This window comes from Cheilinus undulatus, linkage group 8 (genome assembly GCF_018320785.1).
Source record: "Cheilinus undulatus linkage group 8, ASM1832078v1, whole genome shotgun sequence".
Taxonomy (NCBI): domain Eukaryota; kingdom Metazoa; phylum Chordata; class Actinopteri; order Labriformes; family Labridae; genus Cheilinus; species Cheilinus undulatus.
In genome coordinates, this window is record NC_054872.1 from 33,596,208 (window position 1) to 33,623,371 (window position 27,164).

Genomic DNA, 27,164 nt, shown 5'->3' on the forward strand with positions numbered 1-27,164 from the left:
TGGGTCTGTCTCAGATGGCTGCAAGAGTCAAAATTCAAGAGAAAAAATTACAAGACTAGTAGAACATGTGTGTCAAATAAATGAAACCAACACCAATAAAACATCTAGAACATTTAATACAACCTAGACCTGTCTGTGTGTCTTTCTATCTCTGCCTTTCTCTTTTTAAACTTCAGTTCACTCTTTGTTTTTAGTCAACAGGTAATAAACAGTTCTTTATTCAGTTCTTTGCATGCCTTAGACTCTTTTTTTTTTCTTAGTGGTTTTTGTTGGGTATGGTTGTTAATATGCCCCACCCACACTGATTCAAGGATGAATCCAAGGAATCAATGTCGTCTTTAAATTAAACTGCAACACTTGCTGCTTTTGCTAGGCCTGTTAAATTGAATTACTGAGCTAAATCAGGGATTTGTTCCTAATGTTAAATGTAAATGTTTTTGGGCTGCATTATTGTCAAATATTTAACCTTGTGTTATATGTGTAGCATGGCTGTCTGTGTGCATTGATACCTTAAACATACCTCTGTTAAGTGCAGTGTCCTGAAACAGGCTTTAATTTTAACACATTGCAAAAACTCCAAACTTACCATGTGTATTTTTCCAATTGCTATCCAAAATGTATATATCATTATCAGCTCTTAAGTTAAGATAAAAATCCTATTTTAGGATTTTTTCCATGGTTAGGCTCATGGAAAAATCTTCAATCTACCTATAAAAGGGTTAGTTGGGTTAGGGTCTGTATCCAGACAGGAAGCCAGTTACCCCTAAAGAAAAATCCAAAATAAAGTAACAACTCTGAATGCAAAACAGTGGAATCTTAAATGTGGAAAAAAAATGGTACGATCAATTGTAATTAACTACAGAAATTCTAAGATTATTCACGATTGAAAATATGTAATCTTTTAACAGCCCTACTTTTTTATATTTTGATTTAAGATTTTTTTTATTTATCAGAATGCATTCCTGAGCTTTTCAATAGGATAGTTGATATATTCAAAAACTTTGGGAAAAGAATCACAAGCTGGATCTGATCCCAAAGAGCCTGCTTGAGGGACTGAGTCAACATGGGATGCACAGACATAACCACAAGGCTACCAGCATCTTGTAATTACTCATTTTAACTGGAAGATAGACAAATGCACCTAAGATTTGAGTCTTCTTCAAATATAACTTCCTACACAAGTCCATCAAGCTTTTAACTTAACGCACATTTACATGTCTGTAAATAGTTTAGTCTTTGAGGCATCTAGATGTGGTCCAGTTGCCTTTTTGACTGAGCCCTTGAAAACACTCTTTCTTATCAATAATAGTGTGCAAACAGCTGAAATTAAACCAGAACTGTGAGGATGTGATGCCACCTAGTGTTGAATTTATTTGCGCTTCAACCTGCAAACTGCATAATGTTAAACTGCTTTAGTGGGAAGAGTTGGCAGCAGCCCAGGGTGATGCACCAAACTACTCTGCCCCATTTGACAACAGTGTGAAAAGAGGGGGGTTCAACAAAGAGAACACATTTTCTCTAACATATCTTAAAGACATGCTAAATGACATGGGAATAATGTGTGCAGGAAGTAGGGGCACATATTTGATTAATAAAGTGATTTAAAAGCAAATATTCCTTGAAATAAAGCAAGGCAGTGTATTTCTTAATCCAAAGGGACCCAACTGTAATAATGCTTGTCTGTGCCACAGGGGTCATCTATTTTAAATGAGCCTCTTATTGCCAACCCCATACACAAATCAAGCATATATTAAATAAACAAAGCTCTAAGATGTGAGAGATAAGGACTGTGGGGTCTTAAAGATAACCTTTCCCTCTCCTTTGAAAATTTAGGACACGTCTCTTTGAGTTAGGAAAACTTTCAGGCACTGCTCAACCATCGTACAATGACAAATGCAGCGTCTCCGACTCATACATACACACAGACGCACACCCACTTTCTGTCACTCTCACACTGACAAACACACACACAGTCTCACCCTCTCTCTAATTTCCCCTGTGTCTCTGCAGTGAGCTCACTGCAGTGCGACTCCCCCCCCACCCACACCCACACCTCCCCCTTGCCACCCTCCGTATAATAGAATATCGATCGCTCGCCTTTGCCGCAGTGTGTCTGTGGACGAGTTTGTGTCTGACTGGGGGCCCTCCAAGGTCATCTCCATGGCAACATGAGCATGGGGTCCTCTCGCTGTGCTGTCACAGAGCAAGAGGTCACGGGGGTCACAAGAAAAGGGGGACCACGGGGGGGACAAGAGGGGGCTGGCGAGTGCTGCAGTGTTTGGTGTGTTGTAGATAGAGAAGAGGAGCCACGAGGGCTGCTACTGTCCTCCCCCACTGTGTATTCACTCTGGGGCAAAATAACGAATGCAAAAGTTTAACACAACTCCTGCCATGAATACACACATTTTAAAAAACTTCAGTTTTACCTAAAAAAGAACCAACTCTTTGAATTAACTGGAGTCAAAATTAAAAAAGACTTAAAACAACAAGTTCACTTTACATCTGTGGTTTTATTGCACCACCAAAATAAAATTTAAATATAAAAACACCATGAAAACAAATGATAATGAATTCAGAACTTTCTGACAGCAGAGCTGATAAATATGCACACAGTCAGCAAAGTACTGCACAATCCCCAATACAAAACCCCATTACAATATACTGACCTTTTAAGTCACCCTCTCATCAAGCCAACTATGTTAATAACCTGATCAGAAATACCAAATTGTTTTGGATTCCTGGGAATAAAACATTTTGTTGGAGCATGATTATTGTAAGAAACAAAAACTTTTAAAGCTTCAAATGGCACTTTTCCTTTGGAAAATATATTTTTTAGGAGTAAAGAAAAGCAAACATTGCATTTACCTAAATTATTGTTGCAGAAGCAATTTGTGATTGACGAATGCTGAAGAAATTTACAGCAGATAGTACAGCACAAATATTCCAAAGTCATGAATAAGCTGAAAGATGTGTCACAGTTTAAGATAATGAGAGGCTGACACAAACCAGAGGCATCAAAGTTACAAAAAAAAGTAAAGAAAGGCATATGGTCTGCATGAAAATGTGTTTAAATACCCATCAATTATTTATTTCTGTATATTAGAAAGGAAGTGGGTTTAAAAAGGTTGTAACAGCAACTACTTTTGGGGCAAGATGAGGTGCACACTTGATTAACAGGTATATCAAGAAGATTACAGGATGCACAGGTAGATAAAGAACAGAATCTAGAAGCAGTTTTTCCTCAACCCCTCCGGGCTTACATTATTACAGGGTCAAAGTGATGACTGATCACTGAGCAGCGCCTGCTGAGGGTTCAGCCTGTTCTTCACACAGGCTCCATGAGGAGCTCTTCCATGTCAGATGGCTCCAGCTCACGGAACGCAGCGTGCGTGCCAATCACAAACAGCGTTGCTCCTGAGAGGAGACGTGACAAGTGAAAAGACGGGATGTGAGGGGAAAATCAATAAGGAAAAGGTGCTTTTGAAAACAGCAAGTGTCTGTCTAAAGCAAGTTTAAAGTGATTTCTTCTACTCTCATCAAATATGACACCAAGATGTGGTTTTAACCTAAATGACAGTGCAATGCCCTGATGAGCATTTAAAGAAAATTCTACTATGTGCTCTGAATATGAATGAGTAAGAAGAACTAATGCCCAGTTTGACTTACCCAGGACCCAAAAGACTGCAGCTCCAGCTCCGGCCAACCAGAACACAGGTAGAGAAACGGCTCCAGCAAGACTCATCTGGTGGGGGACAGTCAGCTCCTTTCCTGGTTTGTGCAGAAATAAAAACTTAATTTACACAAACACGATGAAACCGACTGTCTATATTTGTATTTTGCCTTTTGCAGGTCTGATTAGCTTGACTGCTGATAAATTTGAAAAGATGGATAGGACTGTTAAAAACCTTTGATACTTCTCTATTAACCATGAGGTTTTTTCTCATGTCATAATGCACCAGTCTTGCTTCTGTTTCAGACTGGGTGCACGTCTACTGCATGCAGCTGTGGCATGTGTCTGCTCCAGCTCGCACTGTCATGGCTTTCATGCCAGTGTGTGTGCTGCTTGCTGCATGTCTCTCCGCTGCCCCAGCCCTGCATTTCTTTATTTGTTTTACCTCAATAAATATCTCTGCAAGTAGCTGGGTTCCTCATATATCCAGGAAAAAAAGCATTTTTGTAGTTCTACACAGAAATGACAAACCAGGTTTTGACTTTAAAAAGCACAAACCGGAAGTGTAACTGCACTATTTATCTTGCTTGTGACATTTTACCCATGTAGGTATAAAATCTGCTAAAACAAGGTAAATATAACTATCATTTTCTGTCTTTTTTTTACCAAGAGGTGAAGTTTTTGCTGTATTTAGCAGGTTCACGACTGAACAGCTTTACTTACCAAAAACGACTAGTTTAGACTCTTGGGACTTGAGGTGAATTATGTAAAAGGCACCGGCAAACACAGCCAAGGCAATCAGTAACATGGGAGAGCTGATACTGTGGAGAAAAAACATCAATAGTTAAATCAATTTGGTGTTATTCACAGGAGGATTTTATATTTTAACACATGTATGTTTCATGTTCAATCAAATGTCAGAATTTGCTGTTCTCCTTTTCCTGTAAGGGAAAAGACGCCACTGTCCCTGCATGAGTAAGACACAAACTATACAAGTCACATTAAGCTGCTTGACAAGTTCTGATAATCCAGCATTAAATAAGCACTCTGCACTTTATTCAATGAACTTGATGCTTGATATTCCTCACATGTAATCATGTAGTGCTTTAATGATGTACTAGTGCAACTCAAAAAATTAGAATATGAAAAAGTTCAATATTTTTTGTCTCTATGGAGATGCTGATTTCATTTTCCAGCAAGACTTGGCACCTGCCCACACTGCCAAAGGTACCAAAAGCTGGTTCAATGACCATGGTGTTACTCTGCTTGATTGGCCAGCAAACTGGCCTGACCTGAACCCCACAGAAAATCTGTTGGGTATTGTCAAGATGAGAGACACCAGACCCAACAATGCAGATGACCTGAAGGCCGCTATCAAAGCAACCTGGGCTTCCATTACACCTGAGCAGTGCCACAGGATGATTGCCTCCATGCCACGCCACATTGATGCAGTAATTCATGCAAAAGGAGGCCCAACCAAGTATTGAGTGCATAAAAATCAACATACTTTTCAGAAGCCAGACATTTTTGTTTAAAATATCCTTTTTTATTGATTTTATGTAATATTCTAATTTTTGAGACACTGAATTTTGGGTTTTCTTATCTGTAAGTCAAAATCATCAACATTTCAAGAAATAAAGGCTAGAAATATTTCACTCTAGGTGTAATGAGTCTATATAATACATGGGTTTCACTTTCAGAAATGAGTGACAAAAAAATTGAACTTTTTCACGATATTCTAATTGTTTGAGATGCACTAGTATGTGAATTTTGATCCATGTCATTAAGTACTGTCCTGTATGAATGTTGTCGTAAGTCGTTTATGATTTTTATGCTTCTAGTGTGAGACAAAGTCCCCAGGGGATAATAAAGGTTTCATTCATCCATTCATTCTATAAATTCCTGTCTGTTGGCCTTACATGCAGTAGAGGATGAGGCCCATGAAGATGAAAGTATAGTTGCTGTTGTAAGTTTCCACATTTTTCACTACCCTCTGACACAACTCTCCAAAGTTGCGGGGTTTTGAAAACTTGCGTTGGTCCACGAAGCTGGCCCAAGGTCGAATGGATACTCGGCGCTTGTCGATCCATTCTTTTGCCATACCGGCTGAGAAGCCTTTGGGAAGTCCAAGTCTGGGAAAAAGAGAGCGATTAAAAAAAATCACAAACTAACATGGACTAGATCAGATGTTTCCAACATGGGGTCCAGGCACCCATGGAGGGTGTGCCAAAGATCTCAGGGGATTGCAGGGCTCTGATAACCCTAAAAAAAACAACAAAAAGAGGATCCTGTGGATTTTGAGAAAAAAAAAAAGATTTTATGTGAGAAAAAGTGAAACGTTTGAAATTATAAGTCCTATATTAACAAGACACCAAACTCATAATTTATAGGTTTTAAAAAATTGTCAATTTATGAGAGTATAATTTCTGAGTTTAAAAAGTCATTGATTTTAATATCTTTAAACTCAAAATTTCAGATTTTTAGTCATAAATGTACAATTTTTAAAGTCAAAAATTTCAGTTAACATAAATGTATCTTCTAATTCCATATGATAATGATAAAGTGATGATTCTGGGCTTAAATCACAAGCCCTTCCGTAATGCTCAGTCCCGCAAGAAGTATCAATTGATTAGGCTCTTTGCTGCAGGACTTGTACAGGGAAACAGCTTCACCTGGTGTAATTTTCTTCCAAGCAACTGGCTATTTCTAACCTTATAATTCATGTCAAGGTTCATGTAAATTTGTAACTTTTAAAGTTAAAAACTGTGTTTTTTTCTTGTAAATGTACAACTTTTTAAACTTGAGAATTTTGAGTTTTTTTTACTCTTCCCACTTTTTAGAGCAGCTTTTATATGTTGTTGTAATAATTAATAATTTCTGCATACATCTTTTGCAATAAAAAGTATACATATGCCTATTATGTTGGAATTTTGTTAATGTAAACAGTAAAAATCACTGTTTATTTTTTCCCAGTGGATAATTTTTAGATACGAAGAAGGTTGGAAACCACTGGACTAGATCATCTGTTAAGACATTAGCATTACAATGCAAGATACATTATGCCCTTACAGTGTATATGAAGTAATGGATAATATCATTTGTACTTAGTGTAGACGAATATTGACAACAGCAGAAGATACTTGAAGAAAGGGCATGAGAGTAACATAGAGTCGCAAACCCTTCTGTAGACAGCATTATAATTACTATTGTTCTATTCATTTGCTGCTTTATTACTCTAAAATTACATATGTATAGACTCTTACTTGGCCAAGATTCCAGCTCCACCTGTTCCGGTTGGATGGGCATCCTCAGCACTGAACAGATCTCCAGCCTTGCTGTCCATGTCTACAACACAGTTCTCCCCCTTTGGAGCCCCAGATGGCATCTACAGACTGTCTGCTGCAGGGCAATAGGGCAACAGTTTAAACATAAAAAAAAAATACCATTCTAACAGCATGTATAATTTTGGGAGTAGCTATTTCTAATCTACAGAGTTGTCTAAGATCAATCAGACACCAACAAAGTTATCAGATAATTTTATGTAGATTAGAGCTGAGCATTAAGTTGTTAAAAAAAGAAAAAAAGAAAAAAAAAACTCCTGCTCAACAAAAGTCATATAGAAAAATCTGAGGGTTCGATTCCTTATTCAAAGGTACCTTGAAAGTGCTCCAAAAGAACTAAACACAGAGTTCCCCAGGTTTTGGAAAATAGAGCCCAATTTCATTTGGAGTCTGTTAGGTATGATTTGATGTGAACAGACCTGCTCACTAGCAGGTTCTCTTCCGCATACCCTGAATTGTTCAGTCTCCTCAGTCAAAGCTGAACAAGTGATGTACCAAACTAATTCATTCTTCCGTCAGTACATGTCAAAGTTTATTCTGAAGGGAGTTGATTTGCAACAAATGCAAGAAATAGTGAATATCCTTATACTATATTTTATCTTCCACAGACTGCTTCTATGGTGGTTTCATCAGTTAACAACATGAGAATAGACAAAGGACTAAACGTCCATATTCAGATAAGACATAGAGTACAGTTAACCACAGCTCCAAATAAAATCTGTTGGTTACACCATTCTTTTACATAACATTGTGCCTCTACTGACAACAGAGTGGCTTCAACAAACATGACAAAATGTGACTGTTACGTATTGTATGACCTGAATGAAGCCTTACATTTACACCAATGACTGAATAACACTTTTAAATGGTGTGACTGGCACTGATGGACACTACTATCACAGTGATCATCACATGTCCTGAGTATTGAAATATTGGCTCTGCTGTAGACTTTACTCATAACCATGGTAAACCAGATTTTTTTTAAACTTTTTTTTTAAACTTATATTACATAACATTTCTTCTTACATTTTTGTCGTTAATATAATAGATAATTCTTTTTTAACAAGTACAAGATGTACTTCGGTTTAACTAGTTACCTTATTTCAAGTTATACATATTCATAAATTAAAAACTAATCTAAACTAAACTAATCTCTGGAAAGCGTGTAAACTAAACAGGCTGGTGACTAGTTTGTTTTAACCATCATGCCATTTATTAACTGCCAAGAGTCGTACAATTCTTATCAATACAGGCTGAGAATGCTGCAATTACATAACACTGTTACAAAGGAGTATTAAAGTAATGGAAAATTTGAGTCTACGACAGGGTTGGTCACTGCCACCTCACCGGACAAACAAGAATTCCAAGAAATTGCTTCCGCAAACAAATATTGCTATAGAATTCATTTATCAAATACATAATCAGCGTCAATAATGCTCAGTTATATTTCAATTGCTCTGTTAAAATAACTTGTTTGTTGTTGAAAAGACTGTCAGAGCTAGCCTTTTTGCTAACGTTCATATCAACTAACAGACTTAGACATATCATTTATAAATTCCCACACTATATACGCCTACAAGAGTATGTTAAATATTGGATTATGTCACTAACATGATCAAATATGTATGTAAAATAAACTTACAGTTTAACTTCGATGGGGCAGCTCCAAATCTTTTGTTGCTGTTGTGGTTCACGGATGTGATGTGGATTTCTTTCTTTACTTCCTGTCTGGGTAGAAAATATTGCCACCCACCGACCGCACAAGAGAATGCCCATCAAGTCAATGTTTATGTTTAACGTTTTTTATTAAAGGTTTGCATACTTCAAAAATGTTTTAAAATCTACAATCTTCATTATTCACACAGTTTATATATACATACGTGCACTTTTGTGTCACCCTATCCTTATGCACATGTTTTGTATAGCAATTCTTCCAAAATTATACAGCGGAAAGAAAATGTTTGAGTCTTATAATAGAGTCTTTGTCGGCTTTTTGGCATCCTCGAAAAAAATAGCATATATAGCTGAAGGCGACTGCTGTTTTCAGCGAAAAACAGCTGGGACAGATCCGATTATAAAGTCAGACTTGGGATCAGCTCTCTGCTTTCAAGGTACCACTTCATGAGTTGTAGCTTCTTGTGTAAATCTGACTCAGGATCAGTGAAAGTAAAACGTGACCTGACGTCATCAGGCAGACAGGGGAATGTGATTGGTCAGTTTCTCCTTATTATTGTGCTTCTGAAAGCACAGCTTGGTGGGAGTGATACCAAATCACCCTTCAAGGAACGTGACCTATGAGGTATGTGAAATTTGCAGTTATTTCTCGTAATATGCAATGTAAACTTTAAAATCCCATTTTACGTTGTCAGTAAAATGATAGAGGGCCCGTCTGTATGGCAGGAAATGTAAAGATAGCCAGTGTCAGCTAACGACAGTCCAAACAAGCAATATCCGTTAGTATATTTTGACCAAAATGCACGAGACTTTTCAGAATCGTTAACATACATGCGTGCATTTTGTGAAAACGAATAAATATAACGTACACAACACTGAAGTGTTTCGACGCTGGTTTAAAATGTGAGTAAAACGTTTAGCTGAACAGGCGTTTGAAATGCAAACGTATAATGCGTGTATTTTTTTCCACAGAGAAACGTCGTTACGTAATACTGAGGTGTTTATTTGCTCGACGGGAGGAACGCCTTGTCTGTGGCTTTTAAACAACGACAGCACTGGCACTGCTGATAACTTCTGCTCATATTTTATAAAACAACGTCGAACTGACACCGACAAGGTAAGGCTGCTTACTTTGGCTCACTTTCAGGCCCTTAAATAATGGTGGAGCAAGTCAACGGACATGCTAAACGTTGAAATGACAAAATAATGTTAGCCAATGCAAACACGGGCTGTTGTCGGTTTATGCTAGCTGCTAGCTTGCAAAGAATGAAGCACACCTTTTTTCCAGCTTAAAATGTATTTATAACCCTTTTGTATAAGCTCTTTAACAATTTAATTATGCAGAACTGAATTACAGTAACCATAGCGGTTTAAAAGCAACGCCACATTTGTGTTAAATAGTAGGCAACAGTTAAATGCACATACATTACATTAGGGTTAGAGGATGCTCTAATTTCAATGGTTTACCTTTCCCTAACCAAACTTTACTCACTAAAAATAACTGGAACAATACAATATGCTGATGTTTCTTAACATTGTCACTATACAGTTTGAATTTTACACTTCTGCTGAGTGTGTTGGTGTTTATGCCTTCATTTGTATCTTCATCATGAAACAGGTGGTGAGGTGGAGAGAGGCTATAGGCAGACCAATGGCCGCAATGCATCAATCAGGTTACCCTCTCAGGCACTCACTGTACTGGGATGAAGCGGAATGCCTCAACTACTATGGGATGCTGTCTCTTCATGAGGTCTTTGATATAGTTGGTTCTCAGTTGACGGAGACTGACATTGAAGTCTTGTCATTTCTTCTGAATGAAACCTGGCATGCCTCACACCCACTTGACCCTGCAGGCTGGACAGTAGAACCCTGTCAGAGCAACCCAGATGATGTGGGCTTAGCCCCAAGCCAAGAATTGCTTAAGGCCTGGAGAAGGTTAAGGCCTGAGAACTCCAAGAGTCCCATACAGGCTTCTTTTAAGCCTAAGAGTGGCATTGAGCTTTTGTTAGAACTGGAGAGGCATGGATACCTCAGTGATGGCAACCTGGAGCCACTACTGCAGCTACTGAGAGTCCTTACTCGTCATGATCTGCTGCCATTTGTTTCCAACAAGAAAAGAAGGACAGGTAAGGATGAACCATGACATGCATATTTTGAGATTTTGGGTTTATGTTTCGTGCTTTGGAAGAATTTTTCAACTACTACCGCACCCACCTCCTAAATTTCCAGTTTATGATAAATAATCTTGGTTTAATGCTTTTCAGTATCTCCAGAAAGAAGTGGTCAGAGGTATGGAATACAGAACAGAGACATGATGTGCATCTCTGGAATAGAACACACTTGCAGCCCGACGGATATACCTCTTCCATCTTTCACACAACAATTAAGAACAGGTATGTGTCAAATGAGAATATGAGTGTAGTACTTTTTTAATGTCTGTAACAGATTTTCTGGGTCAGAAGTATAAAACATAGAGCCACTAATGTATTTTGCAGCTGGTTACATGCAGTAAACCTGTGACGAATCTTTTGTGGAGAACAGAACAAAGACATTTTGATCATCGGATTTCACATCGAGCAATTAACAGACGTACAAAAGACAGTAATATAAACATATTTAATTCTTTTAAAGAAGCTTAATCCCTGGTCATGTTGTAGTCTCTTAATGGCATATTATTGTTGGGCAGTAATATTGTATCCCAGGGTTTTTGAAAATGGCCACAGTATTGTGTTAAATACCATTGTATTAAAGGTGCTGTGTAATGAGCAGCAGCATCACTACCTGTGGGTTAAGATACCATGAAAGTGATGACAGAGCTCCTTTACATGACACAGGCCTAATTTTTCAAACGGTGAACCTGTCAGAAAAAGGGCTCTATTTATATACGCTCATACTCGGATGACACAGCATAGCACTGTGCTATAGGTAATTTGTATAAACCCCTTTTAAGGGATAGTTAGATGAGGTGAACCAGCACTTGTTGGTTATCTTGGGTGGTAAAGTCATCTGTAACTTTTGATAAGATTTCTGCAGAGCTGGACAGAACTCACCATTATTCCACAATGCAAAAATAGATGATATTTGTAGCCAGTCTTTATCTACGTAAAATTACTTCACATTTCGAGATCCTGTCTGGTAATGGTTGTTGCCTTTTATTTCTTAAATAACCTGAGTAAGGGAGGAAAAGAGAGCACACATGCCCCATTGTGCATAGAGAAAGAGGGAAAAAAATTAGACAAAACTTCATCTGAATATCAGTCCTAATGTAACTGTTTACCAGTGACGTGTGAAAACAGCAATGCTGCAGCTGCAAACCACTGTAAGGCCTTGTTTACACGACAGCGTTCTGCTTCATTTTCTGTTTTCATTTTCAAAGAGTTACACATTTAGACTTCAACGTTTTGAAAACAATCTCCATCTACATGAGACTGCAGGAAACAGAAAAACACTGTAGTGATTTAGTGCTCAATAAATCTGTCTCTGCAACATGGACAGTACTGCACATTCCCTGACTTTCATGTGTTTTTGATAATGTGTAACATTTTTATTATTCACAGGTGCATGAACATAATTCATCACTAAATCCTTCTCATCACCAAGGTAGCGCAGCAGCGAGATTTCTCGGCACATAAAAAAAAAACAAAAATGCTTTGCTAGACCATTCTTGCTATAATGAAGATATCTGCTACTACTGTTTCATTTTCCATGGAAAAATTTTTCTCCTACAAGCTTTAATTTCTTGTGGGTTTTCTCAGAAAGTGTAGCACTTTCTGCTCAAATTACAGCAGGAAAAAGAGAGCTTTTTCAGAATGGTATTTTTCTTTCTCTTTTTCAATTTTATCTGCTTCTTGGAATAGATTACAACTACTTTTTTCCCTCTTAACACGGAAGCTTAAAACCTGTCTCCTCCATCAGCTGCGCACTGATGTGCAGCCGATGGAGGAGGAGACAGGTGAGTCTCTGTGTTAGAACTTTAAGAAAAAAGATAAAGGCTAAATCATTTCTGATAAGTAGATACATTTGAAATAAGGGGGAAATAGAAGTACCATTCTGAAAAAGGCTCTTTTCTTTCTCTTTTTTCTTTTTTTTTTTTTTTTCCAGCTGCACTCATGAGCAGGAAGCGCTGTACTTTATAGGAAAATTCATGATAAATTAAAGGCTGTAGAAGCTGAATTCGTCTGTGGAAAATTAATCATTCTCAGTGATTATCTACATTAAAACATGACTGATCTAGCAAAGCTTTTTTTGTGTGTGTGTTTATATGTGCCGTGAATCTTCTCTGCCAGGCTACGATGGTGATGACAGTGATGAACACGATGATCGATAAAACAAGTAGATATAATCATCTCCAAAATTTATAGCATGACTTTATCTAACGAAACTCCAGACAAGAATAATGTTTCCCCTTTTCACATTTATCTGTTTGCACCATTCTAAATCCAGCTGTCTGTGACCTGTCAAGCTGAGTCAGAGGTAACTACACCAGACTGCTCAGGTGGAGTTACCACAGCTCGGTTCAGACTACTGCGACACTCGTGCTTGACAACCGACTACAGCCGTAGTTTTCGTGTGGGTTTTCAGAAAGTGTCGTTTTCCCTGTTTATAGGGAGACTGGGACAGGGGCGTTTTGAAAACTTTTCACTCTGGAGCCCGTTTCTAAATTGTTACATTTTCAGGCACCTGTAATGCTGTTCTTGTGTAAACAGATAGCCAAAACGCTACAAAAATATTGTTTTTTCACCTGAAAATGTTTTGTATAAACAGGCCTTAAATAACCTATAACAATTATCCTACTGTCCAATCCAATCCTAAATCAACTAAGTGCATGTTCTGTCAGGTACCTATCCTCCTATGCCTGGAGCACCTGCTAGGAGGAGAAGGAAAAAGGGAAATGGCTGGAGCCGCAGGCCCAGGAAAGCTCCCAGACAGAGCCAATCTGTCCCTCCACCACCACCACCACCACCACCACCACCACCACCACAACATAAAGTGTCTTGTGGTAAGTGAATTCCTTGCATTTTATGCTTTTCTCCCCTTCTAGCTTTTCATCTCATGTCCCTCTCTCTACATTCAGCCATTTTCTTGTACAGAACATTCTCACATCCTTTTATTAACTGTGTTCCAGCACTTCAATGTTACCATAGTCATGTCTTGTCCACTGTTACATCAGATACTGTTTGCTTTCCCAATTCTGGTTTTCCCAGAGGTTGAACTTCAACTTGAGTTATGAAGTTTGCTCATCAGATCAGAATAATCTTTGATTTCTCTTTTCAAGCCATCAACCCCAAAATTATACACTGTAAGTTAAGGGACCAAAATCGCTTTTTAAATCAAGACTGAACTGTTTTAGCTCTCCTATGGAGAAAGAGTTATAGAACATTTCTGATGCATTAGTACCAACAAATGAGCAAGTGGATGACTAGGGAAACACTTTGTAATCATTCTGATTTCAAATCCTAAACATTTATCTTGTTTGAGATTACTTAAATGCCTAAGGTCAGCAAGCAAATGGGCCTTTTACACTATGACTTTCTGCTGCGCCGATCCATCCAAGCTGATTTAGTTTTCCATTACCAGTTTGGCCCTGCTGGGCCATGCCGAGCCACACCGAGAATGGTCCTGCTCTGGAGCAGGGCTCAAATGCCAGTCCCACCTCAGAATGCGCTATGGTGACATCAAATTGGTTCACAGGGTGCAATCTCAGCATTCATTGTGCGACTGAAATGTGAAACATTTATGACACACAACCAAAAACTTAAGATACATGTGCTCATACTACTGTCCGATAGTGATGCATGGCCTAAGTTCTCACATTCACAAGTGAAATCAGTGAGGACCAGGTGCAGTGGCAGGATTAACTTTGTCTGGGCCTACGAATATCGAAAGTTTTCCCCGTTTTTTTTATAGACAAAGATTTTCTGGACTTTCTTTGTTTTAAAATAAAATGCTCTAATTATTAAAAACATTAAACCCATGATAGAGACAGTCTTTATTGTGTAACAACTAACAAGTGTTAATTTATTCATTGGCACTAGTAAAGTATACAGTTCTCATTGCACAATCAAAAAATATGATTGTATATTTTCTGCTATCCTAAAGACCCATAAATCAATCATCAGAAGATTGTTCTTTAACTTCTATGTAGTAAAATTGTTTTGTTTATTGATCGCAGAAAAAGAGAGCGTTGATGGGTAAAGAGCAGGGTGCGATTCTGACAGTCTGAGCATAGAAACTGTTTGATTTTTGCTTTGAGATGATGTAAAGAGAAGCTCAGACAGAGTCATTCAGCTATAACTCCTGTCTTTCCTTCTGTTTTTTGCCAGTTTTTGTCATGTGATAAAGAAACATTAATCCGGTAGTGAAGTTGCACATGGCTCTCAGCAGGTTCAGTATTGGTGACTGTAGATGAGATCGATGAGGGCTCAAAATGCTGCGTCATCAGTTCTAGATGCACCCTCAAATGGGTAGCTTGGTTGTGGTGGAAAAGCAGATTCCATGCCGCCTTGGGCTGCCATACCAAGTCAAACCAAGTAGAGCAAAGCTGCTCAATGCAATGGAAAGGCCTCAGAATTGAGGGATGAAATACTCAAACTATACATCCTTCATCTTAACAGATAATGTCGGCCAAACAACAGAATCCACCTAGGTCCTAGACTATAAATCAGCCCAAAACTTTAGTTGTAACTTTCATAGCATGACCCACTATTTGGAACACTGTAACCCATTTTGCCCCATTATTGAATATTAGCTGGCATTTCAACAGCCACGGCAACACAGTTGAAGAATTTTTGACAAATTGTCTATATGTGTACTGTAAAATCATTAATCTGAACAGAGGAAAGACCTCTTCACCAGCATTTGTCACAAAGTGAATTGTAGAAACAATGCCTAAGCCCATCATATCCACTGAAATCAAACCCTAACTTCAATGAAAGTATGTCAGATTTGGAATTAATTTGTCTTATTTGATTTGATGATGATAGACGCTTACTGCTATGTTCACAAGACCCAAAATTATATAATACAATCGTAATTGTGGTTTTGAATTTCCAGTGGCTTAAAATATTGATTTTTTTGTTTTTAATATAGGATAACTGAACCGTACTTGGAGATATTGCCTCAGTAAGGTACCTGCATTTGCTAGAGATAGTAGAACTAAGGAGTAACTGATACATGTGTTTGACATCAGTATAGGCTGATATCCTGTCCTGTTCAGAAACATCAGTCATCTGCCAAATATTGTCACATGAACAGATCAGTTACCAGTGATTACCTGTTGTGTCCAATCAGTTTCTTGCTCTCATCAGGTATATCAAATAAGAGATTTTTAACAGGGCAGAAAAAGTAACCCTTTGGACAAAGGGATCAGTTCTGAAGGCCAATTATAAGGGGAAAAAGCGGCATATGCGGAGTCTTATACCATAAAAAGTAATGAAATCAAACATCAGCATCTGCCCTTATTCTCACAATTATTGTGTCTCTTAATAGAACTACATTTTGTCTTCTGGCAGCGACATCGAGATCTTTTCACTGTGTGTGCATTTGTTCTGGTTTTCCATCTATGTCCTTTTAACAAGTTAAGCAAAAATTTTTTTGCTGAAATTATTTCAACATGTGGGACAAAAAATGCTATCCAAAATGCCTTGACCTTCCCTTTCAGACATTTCTTGCATCTTCCTATTACCCATCGTGTCTTTACTGTCATGCTCTTGCTATATCTCCTCAACAGTCTTTCTTTTATGTGCTACATGAGGGAGTTTTACTTCCCTTTCCATTTGTCTATGTTGCTTTGTTTTCATTCTTTCCCACCCATTTTACCTCCATCTAACCCACTGAACTATGTTCAGCTGCTGCTTTTTGTAAGAATCCAGCCTGGTAGGTTTTCACCTGTACTTTTTAACTCTGTACTGAAAGATGCTGTTCAGCCAACACTAGATGCAGCCCATCTTCTGCTTAATTGTCAGTCTTGATACAGAGCTGTCAAATACAGTCAACTGTCAAACCTCACAAACATTTTTGAACAAACATTTAAAATATCTAACACTACTAAAAGCTGCATAATAAAATCAGTGTTCTGTTCAATGATTCAAATTGTGCCTGCCTTCGAATCAATCAAAGCTGGTTTCTTTCTGCAAAACAAGATTGAGATGGATCTAACATCTGTTGGCTTTTGCGTGACGTTTGCTTATTCATTCATGCAGACCTCAAAGTTTCCTTTTGAATGTCCATAATTGCCTTTTGCTCAGAAATATATACTTCAACTAAGGACTATTAATTGTGACTCTACAAATAATACCAATAATATCTCTAATAATGAAGACAGCCCTTCTAGCTATTCAGGTTGAGTGATGTGCCTGTTATTGTAAACTTGTTGCTGTCTTGACTCCACATTTGATTCCACCAGGTTGACTCAGGATTGTGACTCAGATCGAGTAACCTGAGACACAAAGGATCGTGGAGACACAGGGGGAGTCTGAGGAACAAAACAAATAAGTGTGTCACCCCGCTCTGTCCATACATACTGCTGTGTGCGATCAACTCAGGCATGCGTTCTCTCACAAGTCTGGGCCGATGCCTAAGGTAAAAGAGGCTCTCCCCTCCTGTTACAACAGGGGTCGTTGCAGCCACTTTGCTCTGTATTCGATGCTTGTGTATCAAAATGTAGCTGCCCCCTACCCTACTCCCTAATTTGCTCTTGAAATTCATTCCTGTTATGTTCTTAAATGTTGTGTAGTGTGGATGAGAAATATTCTGTTTTGAGAGTCCTTTCTCTAGTCTTACATGAGTTGTTGGTGTGGGTATTTCACAGAACTGATGCCTCAAGCTTCAAAAATTTACAATAAGTTTATAGCAGATATTAAGAGCAAATATGTCAGAACAAAAATCTCAGTTGAGTTCACTGCAAAAACGTAATGGAGACAAATATTTAGAAAGTCATTTTTCAACTCCCTGGTAATTTCTGGGATATTTAAACTGTATTATAATTTCATAAACTTTGTGAGCCAGCTCTGATGTTTCAAGTTTTAAAAATGCTAATTTGGATACAAAACCGATTCTGATATATGAACTGGCCATGTGTTCAATTTCTGAGAATCTAAAATGGCTGCCAGCAGATGCTGTTAAAAAGAGCCAGTGTAACCTTTACTTGAACAGTTCTGAGGAAGATAACCCAACAGTGCTCTGCTAAAGGAAACTCCTGCTGTATCTTATCTCTGTGCCCCGTGTGAAACCTAGCTGTGTATTTTTCGAGAGAGGGGGCAGAGATAGATAGGGCAGTTCAGCCCAGTGCTGGCCCCCAGCATTTAAACACACCTCAAATACTCTTTCTGTCATAATTCTTCTCTCAGATCATTTTTAGTGAAGTGTCACAATTGCATTCAGACAATGACAACTGCTGTTACAAATGCCCATAAGGTATCTGTATCTTCAGACCAGCAGTGTCATTTTGTTATCTAAATGGGGTGCTTGAGAAGGCCCTTACTTGTTTAAATGGGCATACCAGACTAATGTTAGGGTTGGAGCTTGAATAATGGGTTGGTGAAGGTGAGGGTAAAGGGATTGTTCAAGGTAAGAGAAGTCTCAAGCATCCCACTTAGGCACTTTATTATGGTATGGTAAAACTGAAGGCATATCAGAACTGATGACCTTGTCAGTGAAAAAACATATCCCCCAGTCAAAACTCATTACAACTAAGAGAAGTGAGTGCTTTGCCATGCCTGCTTGATGTTGAAAAACCGACCAAGTCGACAGATATCCAACCCACTTGTGCTTGTCTCTTTCTCTCTTTCTCTCCTTTCTCTATGTTCGCAGTTCTAAACAGACCAGCCTGTGTGTCAGGAAAACAGTATCCTTACACACAATGAGAGGGAAAGAACGAACTCTAAATGATCAAACTACGCAAAATGGTAGAGTGATTTTTGTCTATGGGGAGGAAGGAGAGAGTTCTATCTGCCTGACTCTCGATACTCTCCTAACTCTCCACTCTCTTGGTCAGTCATTCAGCAGAAAAACGGATCGATAAGAGTTGAAGCTCTCCGTGCCAAGTGACTCCTCGTAAATGGGTACTTAAACTTTTTTTTGGGGGGGGGGGGGTGAGATGGAGGAAGCCGAACGGGCTTTTTTTAAAGTGAGAAAATGAAAGCTGTGCTTCCTAATGTCCTGTCTAAGTGGATGTCTCTGTGTCTGATGAAGCGTGAAGTGCTCTGTAACCCTAACAAAATGACTATCATTGTGTTCCTCTGGTTTTAAATGGCCTCCTCCTCAGTGGCCCTATCTCTACCTCCATCCCTCTCAGTATGAAATGGGGAGGCAGAAATGGAGGCCATCCATAAATACAGTAATTGCATGAAGGGCAGGTGTTTATCATAGCCCCAGCCATCATACAGTGTAATGATCCAAAAGGTCGACTTTTAATGGTGCTTTCACTTACATTTCATAAAATATTTCACCAAGTCCACTCTGAACATTGTATAAGAGAGCGAAGTGTTAGCTGATATGCAGCGTTCTGTTTCCTAAATACTCATTATGACATGGTCTAAGTATTTCATTATTGTAATTCTCACAACATGTCATAATGAGTGTTTCCTAAATACTCATTATGACATGTTGTGAGAATTACAATAATGAAATACTTAGACCCACGCTGCCACTGCAGATATGTCGAAATTCTTCCAATAATGTTATTCAAAAAATGTTTAACCACACACCTTTCAGTTTTTTAAGTTTATTGTTTTGCAACATTGAATCACAGTGGTTGCGTTTTGACACTGATCACAGAAAGACTTTGTCTACTCTCCTCAGTGAGTGATTGTGCCGAAAAATAAATCTGTCAGATTTCTGGAAACTGCAGCAGGTTTCCCCCTTAAGGGTTCCTCTGTATTTTGCTACATTCAGTTTACTCCCTACCTTTTCAACTAATACAGGGCCTGCTGCAAAGAAAAACACACTAGAAAGGTGCTGCCAACCACAGTTTCTTATTGGGAATAGCATATAGCTGTGGTGTTTCCTTTAAAGCCAAATTTAAAGAACACCTTAAAAAGTTCCCTCTTTGTCAGCCAAGCAAACCTGACTCTTGTTGCACCTGCAAAACAGTTGTTGCAGACTTTACTTATGTTTTTGACCTTGTTGTTGCCTTCTTTACTAGTTGTTACTCCAACACTGAAACTTGCTGAGCTCAGGAATGTTATTTCCTTTTTTTTTTTTTACCAGGCAGATGATCATCAATTACCATTCACAAACCATTATTTTTGAATTACAAAGGAGATAAATAATCTGTTGGGCACTGGAAATGACTTTACAGTGACTTTATTATTAGCAAAGAACGTGCATTCCCTGTAGCTTCCTCAGGTTCACTCAGCATTATCAAACAGGAATACACAGGTGTGTTTAATACATAAGGTCACATGACCAGTCATCAGCATCTATATCTGTCAGCATAATACAAACGCAACATAAATGAGAGTTAAAAGACCAAGAAAACAAGAAATTAAGCAAGGAAAGTGCATGCATTTAAAAAAAGAAAATACATAATTGGAAATGCAAGAAACTATATAAGCTACAAAAACAAGAAAACATTCTATCAGTTTATGTAATTAATACTCGAGATCAATGTCCTCCTCAACCTAGCTTGCCGAATGAAGTGTACTAATAATCAGTTAAAGTCTTGGTGGAGCAGCTGTCTCTCTGACTGTAACAAGACCCATCTCATCTCTTTCTATGGGTCTGTATTAATTGTACAAACCAAGATGCTGTTGTTCTCTTGTTCTTGTATCTCTGTTATATCATTTATGTTGTGTTTGTGTTATGATAAATGATACAAATTCTGATGACTGGTCATGTGACTATGTATTAAGCAATCCTGTGTATGCCTGTTTGATTGTGCTGGACAGGCCTGAGGAAGCTAAATAAAGACAAAGTAAAGTCATTCTCACTGTGCAGCAGATTATTTCTTTCCTCCAGGAACTTTGCTTCCACAACCAGCCAGCACCAGAGAACCTGGGTTGTGCTCGGGGATCTCTGTTTAACAGTCATTTTTGAATGTTTGTCCACTGCTAATCATTGTTACAAAACAAAACAATGAATCATGGCGATAAATACTTGTTATTGACACTCGATTTCCTCTGTGGACAGTCATGTTCTGTAGTTTTACAAGGTTTTCTTGACCACTACATAATGTACAGTATTCTTGTACCTGTTTGTAACGTCAATGGATTGACTTGAAAAACGTAAATTGTCTATTTATAAAGCTTGTTTTAAAACAGTGATTAATTATTTGTCATGTAAAATGTGTATATTTGTCGTTTGATACCCTCTATAAAGAAAATGGTTATTATTCTTTGTGTTGACAAAATTAAAAGGTCTCTGGTTTGATTGGATCTCATAATCCCAACATAACACACCTCTCTCAAACCTCATTGATTAATTGTCCCCTTGATTCAGTCCAGTGTTTCAATGGCAATCTAATTGCAGCCTGATGAAGCTTGAATGCAAAAACACTGTTTGGTGACTGCTCTTCTACAAATGTTAAAGACATGCAAAATCAATGTCCTAATTCAACATTTGCATTTCTAATGTTGGCATTTTCCGAACTTTATCCCCCTGAGTCCAGCACCACTCCCTGTAGCCCCAAACAAAATATGAATACAAGGAGGGTAAACATAACCCTTGAGTTGGAACAATTATTTGTGGGGTAAAAGCTCTTGTAAAGTATTTAAACCTAGTCTGTGATGTTTTCTTGTAACTGTTATGCACCTTATTCCCCCTGAAGTTGGTTTTAAATCTTTGTCTTCAAATGTGATTTAGCTTTTATGGGCAAGCTTTAACTAAATAATTCCAACTCACAGTGACAATCAGAACATGTGTTTTTATGTCCCAGTGCCTATCCTCCTTCATAAATACAAAGTAGTTTATCATTTTACTTAATTATTGATAAATTGTGTAATAGAGTTTTCAGTTTATATTTTTTGTTAAGATTTCACCTTTAAAGTCCCCTTATAGATATTGGAGAGCAAAAACGGTTTCTTGGAATTGGAAGCATGATTTCAAAGGATTTCCACACACATTTGCAATAAGGAGCTAAGTAGAATGTTCTAGTTATTAGTTTGGATGTTATTCATAGTAATCACTGTTAACCTCTAATAAAAGGAGTCTGAGTGGGGGAGATGGATTTTTGTTGCAGCAAAAGTCGCCAGCAGCCCGTTTCCACTCGAAGCTCTGGGATAATGACATGGGGGACGATCTCAGCAGTGCTTTTGCTCAGTACAGTATGTATCCTCTGATCTTTCTCGCTGTGCTGTTGCATGACCGCCAATCCTGTTACTGTGGAAATCCGGCAGCTATCTGTTCTCACCACAGACATGTTGATCAGAAATAATGTGGCGTTTTTAAACACCTGGCTGGAAAAAGAAGCATCCATGGTTGAACACTACTATGTTGCTATTACTATTGCCATTGCCATCAAAATATCTGCTTGAGTTTGTGCACTAAATTAACTATGCCAGTAAATTATAAAGATCATGTGAGGTGTCCTATGTAAAATCCTCATGCATCACTTTCTTCAATTGAAAACATAACCGTAAAACTTAATTATCAAAAGCCTTGGAAGAAAAGGAACTTCACTACTTGATCACTTGGTATTTTTCTCGAATGTGCCAAAAATGGCCATCTTGTTTGACCTTAACTGAAGGGGCTGCAGCAGGTTTTTGCACAGAAAATGCAAAAGCCCCTTTTGTCTGTTGTCAGTGCACCCTTAACTGTCTGCTTGTCCAGCTGCACCTCTGTATTTGCTCCTTTAAAAAAGAGAAAGTTCCTGAAGTATTTCAGTGTCCAGTAATTACATTTTCCTTTTGGAACTGTTTGCCTACAAACCCTTTAAAAAAAATTCCGGCTTAATTAAATGTGCTTAAGTAGACTAGATAAATAAGCTGTGTTTTAATGATTTTGTCTCCATTTCTTTTCTCTTTCTTTTGACCTCATGACCCCTCCCTTCTGTCTGTGGCCCCTTTCACTTCCTTTCAACTTCTTTTAAATCTCGTTTTCCCTTACCCTTCACTTCTATCTTTTCTTGTCTTTCTCTTTCCTTTCTTTATCTTTCCCTCATGTCTTGCTCTCTACCCTATACTTTCCCTTGTGTTATGAACGCCCTCACCCCCCCACCATTGCTTCCTCCTCCCCCTTCTATTATCAGATGTCCGCCTTCGTGTCCGTACCGAGTACCTGGAGAATGAGTCGGCCCTCCGTGAAGGCGTCTCCTCGGACAAACAGCAGCCCCTGGAGCGGCAGTTTGAGTTGTTCAGTCAAGCCAATCAGTTGCTTCGTGCCAGAGACCTGGGCTCTATCGTCTGTGACATCAGGTTCACAGAGCTGGACAACCTGGAGGCTTTCTGGGGTGACTACTTGAGCGGGAATCTGCTGGAGGCCTTAAAGGGAGTCTTCATCACTGACTCCCTCAGGATGGCAGCAGGCATGGAGGGCGTCCGCCTGCTGATCAGTGTGGACCAAGATGACTACGAGGAGGGCCGCAGGCTGCTGAGAGCCAGGAGAACGATGTCACCCATAAATGGTGGGCGCTCACAAACTCAATGGGCCTTTTAAGCTGATAACACTGAGGATTTTGTGTTGACCTTGAAGAATGCATTAGTAGTCAGTGCTATAGAAAGTCATGGTTGCATGCAAATTTGGGAGCTTTTTCAGGCCTCTGCTTATAGTTGCAATCCATATAATAACCACTAGGTGGCAGCACGTACCATCTGTTCTTTGTTTTTATTTCAGGCCTTACATTTTGAAAACTCTCATTCTTTTGTTTAAAAAAAACTTTGTTATTTAAAAGAAGTGATGGATAAGTGTGCTTTCCTTTTGGATTCAGGCACAGGTGCTACTTTCTAGGAGACCAGGATGTAGCAAGGCTTTCCTTTTAAGTCTCACTGAGAACAAGCACAGGCAAGCCTGTAACAACATCAAGTGGAAAGCCTCTCATAACACTGATAATGTTAAATGAAAAAGGTTAAGAATGTTGGGCTTCCACAAATTATTGAAACACATCAGAAAAAAGGATGTTTACAAACATGCATGCTTATACAAACTCAACCACAACAAAACCAGACACCTAGTCAACAATTAGGAGAAAATTTTGCCTAAACTCATGCTTGCATTGTGGGCATCCTTCCAACATTGAATTCTTAAATAAAAACAATGGATTACTGCTGAAAGTTAATATCTCGTAGTTGTACTAATTCTTTTTTTGTCATGAGGAATAATACTAACTTGTCCTGACTTTACTTTAACACATTTAACTGAGAAAATAATGTGCCAAAAAAAGTTTCTGTTCTTTAAAAATGTTTGCGAGAATTGAGCACAGATGGAAAAGTGGCCTACTCTCAGAACAGATTGACCTTTGTGTCTAACTTTTGAGAGCACAGTCCACACATCTACACCTAGATAACAAACACTGGGATTCTCAGACCTGTGTACCACGATAACCAGACTTGTGATTGCCGTGGTCAGTGGATACGAGAGTTGCCAGTAGATGACAGCAGTGATTAGGGCCAGGCCTCAGCAGACCATGGAAGATTCATCATCCAAAGCTTGTCAACAGCAACCAGGATAATGCAATGGTGGCTTGTGCCCCGGCTTCCAGCTAGTCCTCAGCAAGTGCTTCTCTCAGCAAGTAAAGCACAGGACAGTGCGTCGGTCAATAGAAGTGATGTTGGAGAGATCAAAATCAAAAGTGCACATCCCCGCTCCACTCAGCCCTGCTATGTAGGCCCAGTAGAGTGGCTCACAGACAGCTGTCTACTCACCCTGCTGGAACTAATGCCTGGACTTCACTCATAGAAGAAGATCAATAAGGCCCCTCCTCTAAGTCCCCTCATACAGGCACGACTTAAGCAGGCAGACTTGCTACTACTGTCTGAAGTGCAGAGCTCTGCAGGGCTGGACAAAGGGAGGGACAATGGACACATTTTCATGTTTGTTTTTTGTGTTTTTGGTAAATTGTGTTGTTAATGTATACATTGAATAGAATTGTTTATAAAAGATAAAAATCTCATTTGGGGAACACTTTTGTTAATGTATAATTTGCTTATCGTATGGCAACTTTTTTTGCGGAAATCTTTGTATATTGGACATTTCTGGTGAGTAATAAACATTAAATATCCTTAAATTCTTTCAAAAATTGTGTTTTTAATCTACAAAAACTTTTACTGAATCTTTGTCTAAATACCTAAAAATTTCCAGCCAAGGCCATGAGAAAAAACAAAGCCATTCAAAAAAAGCTCTACTTGAGCACGAACTGTATACATCAAAGTCCTATTAATGTGGCGACTGTGGATCAGTAGGTAGAGTTGGTCATGACCAAATCAGAAGATTGTTTGATCCCAGCTCCTGCAGTCACAACTCAATGTGTCCTCTGGCAAGACGGCTAACTCAGTTTGCTCCCACTGCTTCATTGGTGGCATGTAAATGAGTGTGCATTTGTTTGAATGGGATTATCTAATACTGATTGCCAATTCTCTGTAGCAAACTGCCATCAGTGTGATTGTAGAGCGAGTGGCATAAAATGGTGTAAATGGGTAGGTGTGACCTGTGGTGTAAACGCACTTTGAGTAGTCAAATGACACTATACAAGCTTGAGTCCATGTATGTTATTTGTTATACACTTCAGGTGCCTGTTATCACACTCATAAGTGAAAAGACATGTTGTGGTAACTCAGGTACATGCTGACGATATCTGTTGCTGAATAAAGAAAGTAACACACTAAAAACTAATATACAAAAGTTTTATTCCAGTATATTTCTGAGTTTGTAAGCATTTCTGACAGCTATGTCAGTAGGACGTTTTGAAAATCAGACCTGCACAAATCCTTCTTACTCAAACCTTGCATCACTTGACATCTTCTGAAATCTAAACTTCGTGTCTTGAATCTCTTTGTGTCGCATCCTGTTAAAGCGCCTTTTTATGTTTCTCCATTTTGGAAGTAGTCATTTTTCCTAGTTCTCCACCCTCTGTTACCTGTATTAGTGGAAGTGTGCCCTCTCCCTGCCCCCAAACGGACAGAAGAAGACCATCGAATGCAGGTCACCGTGGATCAGATCCTTAATTATTTCTCCTTGCTCTAAGCTGTCCATCTGATGAAACCAAAGAATGGTGTGTGTGCTTCCAATATTTTTTTCAGACAATCCATCCTTGTACAACACTTTTTTCCTTGACAATAATCTTCCTTTCAGCAGCTGAAGTAATCACATGGCATGCTGTTTTGCTTTTTGAAAGAAAAACTCTCTACTAGAAAATGAAGTTTATTTTAGATTACTAGCTGGCATTCTTATTTAAAAATAACAGCTCTAACACCACCAAGATCTGGTTCTGAGGGGGACGTTGATCGGTACTACACAGCCTTTTATTGCTGTCAGAATCTTTTATAAGGTTATGTCAAAGGTTTTGATTACATTTCAAGTGTTTCTCATTTTACTTCATATACCCTCATGCTTACCATGCTTAAGGTTACAATGCTTACATCCTTGCAGCTCCAGTCCAGTTTCTCTTGTGTTTATCCATTTGACTTTGAAACTCCTATTCATGTAGCTCTGGTGTACAAACACTGAATCAACATTTAGATTAATAAGAAATGTAGGAGATCAGGCTTTGAGCCTAAAGCTTTTAAATTATTGTACAAAAGTTGTTTTCAATACAAAACTATCCTTAATCTAAGTGTGTGGGTTGTTGACTTTATAACAGGGCCTTTGCAGACATAATCAACTTCTTTGATGTAGCCTTACAAAGCCCTCAAGCACATGAATAAATAAAGTAAATGTCGGCTAAAGGCCACTTTGAAGAGTCTCCTCATTTCACTTTGAAACATAAATGAGAACTCTGCACTTGTGCTGTATTCTGCATGGATATTTAATATAGTATGGTGCTTTGCTGTCCAGACATTTTGATTTAACATTTTACAGTTAAATCCAAATGCCTTGTAGAAATTAATAAAAGATCTGCTGTAAAATCATACTTTAACCTTCTATGGCAATGCCTGTCAAACAGGCTTTTTCTATTGAGTCCAAAGTACCATCTAAGACCAGCAGAGGATACTAACAAATAGATGTATTTATAACAACAGACATAAAATGAACATAAATTGTTTATTTTTTCTTACTTTTTTATAGCCAGACTTTGAATGTATAATTTACAGGGTGTCCACATGGTCTTAAAATGTATTAAAAGTTGATAAATCAGTTGAACAAATTTTAAGGCTTTAAAAAAGTATTAAGCATAAAATCCAAGACTGAGATTTTTTACATTTTAGTGTTTCATATTTGCCAAACAAGGTTGTAATTTTTTGTCATTTAGTTTTAATCCCACATGGATGCTCCTCTGGAACTCTGCATCAAAATTTAATGTAACTCAAGTACAGTGAGCTATATATTATCAGCTTTAACAGTCAGCTACTTTATTGTATCAAATCAAGCTGTTTTTCCTCATATTCAAT

The 27,164-nt window shown here is 38.4% G+C and overlaps 2 protein-coding genes across 2 annotated transcripts; one reads left to right on the top strand and one right to left on the bottom strand.

Moving 5' to 3' along the window:
• Positions 1-2,500: 2,500 nt before the first annotated feature.
• Positions 2,501-8,732, bottom strand: rabac1 (Rab acceptor 1 (prenylated)). Its single transcript, XM_041792772.1, has 6 exons — positions 8,654-8,732; positions 6,934-7,069; positions 5,590-5,802; positions 4,394-4,491; positions 3,667-3,768; positions 2,501-3,414 (listed from the first exon to the last, which is right to left on the bottom strand). Exons 2-6 carry the CDS (start codon positions 7,053-7,055, stop codon positions 3,326-3,328), a joined length of 624 nt encoding a protein of 207 aa, XP_041648706.1. The 5' UTR covers positions 7,056-7,069; positions 8,654-8,732; the 3' UTR covers positions 2,501-3,325.
• Positions 8,733-9,223: 491 nt separating this feature from the next.
• Positions 9,224-25,388, top strand: dedd1 (death effector domain-containing 1). The gene is made up of 6 exons (XM_041794371.1): positions 9,224-9,310; positions 9,658-9,802; positions 10,304-10,811; positions 10,950-11,078; positions 13,523-13,684; positions 22,871-25,388. Exons 1-6 carry the CDS (start codon positions 9,306-9,308, stop codon positions 23,275-23,277), a joined length of 1,356 nt encoding a protein of 451 aa, XP_041650305.1. The 5' UTR covers positions 9,224-9,305; the 3' UTR covers positions 23,278-25,388.
• Positions 25,389-27,164: the final 1,776 nt, after the last annotated feature.

Coding starts and splice junctions, on each gene's coding strand:
- rabac1 (XM_041792772.1), bottom strand. CDS start 7,055: ATGCCATCTGGGGCTCCAAAGGGGGAGAACTGTGTTGTAGACATGGAC. Junction 3,769..4,393: donor GTCTAAACTAGTCGTTTTTG/GTAAGTAAAGCT, acceptor TGCACAAACCAG/GAAAGGAGCTGACTGTCCCC. Junction 3,415..3,666: donor TGCAGTCTTTTGGGTCCTGG/GTAAGTCAAACT, acceptor GTCTCCTCTCAG/GAGCAACGCTGTTTGTGATT.
- dedd1 (XM_041794371.1), top strand. Junction 9,803..10,303: donor GTCGAACTGACACCGACAAG/GTAAGGCTGCTT, acceptor ATCATGAAACAG/GTGGTGAGGTGGAGAGAGGC. Junction 11,079..13,522: donor CACACAACAATTAAGAACAG/GTATGTGTCAAA, acceptor ATGTTCTGTCAG/GTACCTATCCTCCTATGCCT.